Source organism: Bidens hawaiensis, unplaced genomic scaffold (assembly GCF_021521415.1).
Source record: "Bidens hawaiensis isolate Kalapana, Puna unplaced genomic scaffold, B.hawaiensis_p1.1 tig00011081_1, whole genome shotgun sequence".
NCBI lineage: Eukaryota > Viridiplantae > Streptophyta > Magnoliopsida > Asterales > Asteraceae > Bidens > Bidens hawaiensis.
In genome coordinates this window covers 181,427-185,338 of record NW_027491856.1, presented here as the reverse complement: position 1 = coordinate 185,338, position 3,912 = coordinate 181,427, and the positions used below count along the sequence as shown (strand labels likewise).

The window sequence follows — 3,912 nt, the reverse complement described above, 5'->3', positions numbered from 1 at the left end:
ATTTATGAAATTTATTGATTCATATCCAACAAGTGAGATATGTTAAATAGAAAAAAAAACAAAAAAACAAAACAAGAAATAAGTCAAGTAGGTTGAAAGTCACCTAAATAGTATTTTTATGTATAATCATAGATCCAGTTGATATTAACAAAGTCAAATCATACTCAAATTAGGTAGCTACGTCTACAAGGATTTGAAAAGAGGGATGTCACATTCCACTTAACCTTTGGTTTAATATGATTCTTGTCGGTCCGATCTGCACCTAAATCACATTATTACTTAAGAAATCATATTATTACTATGACTGTTGTCATATTTTGACACTAATTTAATCAAATATAAAACCATTAAACAAAAAAAATCAACCGGGCGAACTCTAGATCGAACCCTAAACTTAAGACCCAAACAGGTTTTGCACAATACCACAACCTTCCATTTTTCACCACTAATTGTAATACACATAAATGTTAAACCTCATGTTTGGTGAATCAATTTTTTAGTTGGCATATCTATTCCGTTAAATTATTGGGCCAGCAAGATTAGCCCACTTGATAAAACATGCAGACCTCCTACCCCGTTTAAACCCAGTTTACAACCCATCAACCGATTATGAACCCATTTTACAACCCATCAACCGATTATCATGTTTACAGCTTGATTATTACCCCCAACCCATATGGCACGTTAGATGAACGAATTGAACAGCGCAACTTTAATTGAGCACGGATAGGGTTGATATTGATATTTGAGGCACAAATAAACATATGAATCGTGTTCAAGTTAACAATTCAACCACCAGCCCGAAAACCATCAAGCACATGAATCCCAACATATCATCATGACGTTTTAACAAGGCAAAATATTTATAACAGAAGTAAAAATAAAAGTGGTTCAATAATATGACCATCAAATCATAAGTTATTCAATGAACAAGAGGCTGTTCAGCATAATTTTCACCAAGTGTTTTCACATAAGCCTCATTTATTATTTGGCTAAATACAATGTGCAAACATTTCAACTTACAATTACATAAGTGCAAACCATTAACCTCTATGCGAAAACTGAGACGGATCAAACAAGGTTCACCCACAATATTATATCGGAGTCAACCCGACCACACCTGCGTATTTTAAAGGGCCCAAAAGATTTACGTTTAGAAGAAATTATAACATAGTGAATAATAAAAGAACTCCTTTTTGCCTTTATGTCAAGTTAACATGTGCACAAACTAAAATTCATTAATTAATTAATTATTAATTATCATACCACAAGCGAGTCGTCCGCCTGCATTTCCAGTGGAGAGGCTAAGTTCGTGACCACCTAAAATTGAACCGAGACAAAGGATCAGAATGGAAAAATGAAACTATATGGCATCCATGTACTAGGTACTTCTAAAATTGTTAAATTTCTAACTGATACATTTATTACCGTTTTTTAATATATATTACCTTTTCCAAGGTCGTCAGCAAGCTCATGGACCACAAAGGCTCTTCCAACCACGGCATTAGGCCCGCTCAATGGTATCTGCAAGCCCTCATTAATCAGATATCAACTAGAAAATCAACAAATTACACCAAACAGCATCATAAAACATAGAGATAGCAAAGCGTGTCTCGTTCGACAAGACCAATGAACTCGAACACGAGACGTGTTACTAAACGTGTAGTTTTCTTAAAGACTGGCACAGACATGCTTAATAGGCAGGCTACGCCACATGCTTAGCATGATTAATGTAACCAGTTCAGTATCACGGATGACACTACACAACATGTTTAGCACGCTAATCGGTACGACTCACTAAACATGGTTAAGAAATAATATGACACGATTAACATCATAAAATAAAAGTTACTAAATATATAATGCCATAAAACTACATCATACTGATAAATGTGTCAAGCGTGTTGTGTTCACCAATTAACCTGTTTAGCACGATAAGTTAAAACATACGAGTCATAAACGGATTAAGTGGGCAGAACCCTTTATCAATTAATATGCTGGCCCGTTTATGACCCGAGCCCAACTCTAATCATGTTGTGTTTAACGAATCATGTTACAAATTGCCAGCTCTAATGAAACATATAAACTAACAAAACTATACACTCAAACCTGTTTATCAACAATGGTAGCCTCAGCCACACCTGCATCATATTTCGTAGAAAAACAATGAGAAAACAGGTCCTTTAAACACCCACATTACACATAAATAAAAAGCCTTTGTAGCAAAATACCATCCGCATTGGCAGTTATGTTTCCCAGGTCACCCGCATGACGGATTTCATCTTCAGGAGCACCATGAGTAAGCCCATTCGGATTGAAATGAGGTCCTGATATTAATCAACACCACCATTAAAACTAAATATTCACCCATTTGTAACACAATCTAAAACAAGAAATCAAACCTGTTGATATGCACCCATTTGTGGTATCGCCAAACTCGTGCTACAATTAATAAAAAAAACACAAAACCATTAACACTTAAAAGCAATAAGAAGTTACGAAGACGTAAGAGTTACAGTAAGATCAGATTAATGCTTACTAGATGAAATCCATGGAGTCCTGGAGTCAGTCCAGTTACTTTCACATTCACAGTTGTTGGACCTATAAAGTCAATTACAACAATTCACAATTATTATTATCAAATTCAAACCCTAATCTGGAAAATATTTCAATCCAGCTAAGAAGCTGTTTGGCATAAGACGCCCTTGCGGTGTGCGCATAAAATGTATATATGTGTTGGCCCCGGGACCAAATTAAATTTGCACTAACCGACATTATTTTACTAATTTCATGAAAATAAAGTTACACCAACAACAACAATAATAATAGTTAGGAGGTAAAATGTTAGGATATTCAGACTTATGCTTAAATATTATTATTATTATTATGAGGTTTAAAACTATTAATAATTAAATACTAAATTAAAGCAGTACCGTCGTCTTCTTGAGTTAGGGTTACGACACCTTGGACAGTGGAGGTGCCCTTGAGGACGGCGACGGCTTTTTTGGTGGCGGCGACGACGGTGAGGGGTTTAGGTGCGGTGGCGGCGGCGGCGGAGAGGGCTAGGGATTGGCGGTTGATGGTGGTTTTGAGGGATACGCCGTGGAAGGAAGAGGGTTGGAGTGAGACTGTGGTGTTAGGGTTTGAGATTGGGAAGATGAGGGTGTTGGTGGCGGCGGCTGGAGAAGAGAAGAGGATTGAGTGAGCAGCCATTGCTGCAAGTGCTGCTTGCATTCAGTGGTGAGTGGGTGGATGGAGATGAGAGATAAAATGATAATGTTTGTAAGGCTGAGGGGTGTGGAGCGTGAGAAAGGGCGCAAGAGGGCAGCCGCTCGCGCCCCGGGGCGCGAGCACCACACAACCGAGGCGCGAGAGGGGCGCGAGCGCGGAAAAAGAGGCAGGCGCAAGAGAGGTAGCGCTCGTGAACGGCATGGGAATGCGTAAATAGAGCCGTTGGGCTCTTTGTTTATTAAAAAAAAAAAAATTTGTGCATTATTATTATTGTAGCCGGCATCGGAGAAGTACTTGGTCTTCCGGCGAGCTTCCGACGAACAAAAGAAAACCACCAGTTCACATCTTTCAACAGGTCAAGACCCCTAATTTTCCCGAAAATGGCCACCACTGCGATTGCTTGGACCCATCAAATCAGATATGAAATTCTTGGTCGCGGCCGGATTTGAATCAACAGTCAGGAAGTACGAGTACAGAAGTTTAGTGGTGATGTCGGTATTGGGGTTAAAGGGGTATGTGGAAAAATGGTTGGTCGAGGTTGGAGGGTTGCCGGAGAACAGATTGCCGGAGTTGGTGGTGTTCTTACCGGCAGAGCGGTGCTTGGTCGGGGAAGAAGGTCTACAGTTTGTGATTAATTTTTTTAATAATACGTTTTTTTAATACATTTATAAAAAAATAAAA

At 38.7% G+C, this 3,912-nt stretch overlaps 1 protein-coding gene across 1 annotated transcript; it reads right to left on the bottom strand.

Moving 5' to 3' along the window:
• Positions 1 to 860: 860 nt before the first annotated feature.
• Positions 861 to 3,276, bottom strand: LOC143537110 (superoxide dismutase [Cu-Zn], chloroplastic-like). The gene is made up of 8 exons (XM_077030949.1): positions 2,934 to 3,276; positions 2,540 to 2,601; positions 2,403 to 2,442; positions 2,232 to 2,327; positions 2,110 to 2,141; positions 1,449 to 1,524; positions 1,267 to 1,320; positions 861 to 1,120 (listed from the first exon to the last, which is right to left on the bottom strand). Exons 1-8 carry the CDS (start codon positions 3,232 to 3,234, stop codon positions 1,095 to 1,097), a joined length of 687 nt encoding a protein of 228 aa, XP_076887064.1. The 5' UTR covers positions 3,235 to 3,276; the 3' UTR covers positions 861 to 1,094.
• Positions 3,277 to 3,912: the final 636 nt, after the last annotated feature.

Coding starts and splice junctions, on each gene's coding strand:
- LOC143537110 (XM_077030949.1), bottom strand. CDS start 3,234: ATGCAAGCAGCACTTGCAGCAATGGCTGCTCACTCAATCCTCTTCTCT. Junction 2,142..2,231: donor CATAACTGCCAATGCGGATG/GTATTTTGCTAC, acceptor AATATGATGCAG/GTGTGGCTGAGGCTACCATT. Junction 1,525..2,109: donor CTACCATTGTTGATAAACAG/GTTTGAGTGTAT, acceptor GAGGGCTTGCAG/ATACCATTGAGCGGGCCTAA.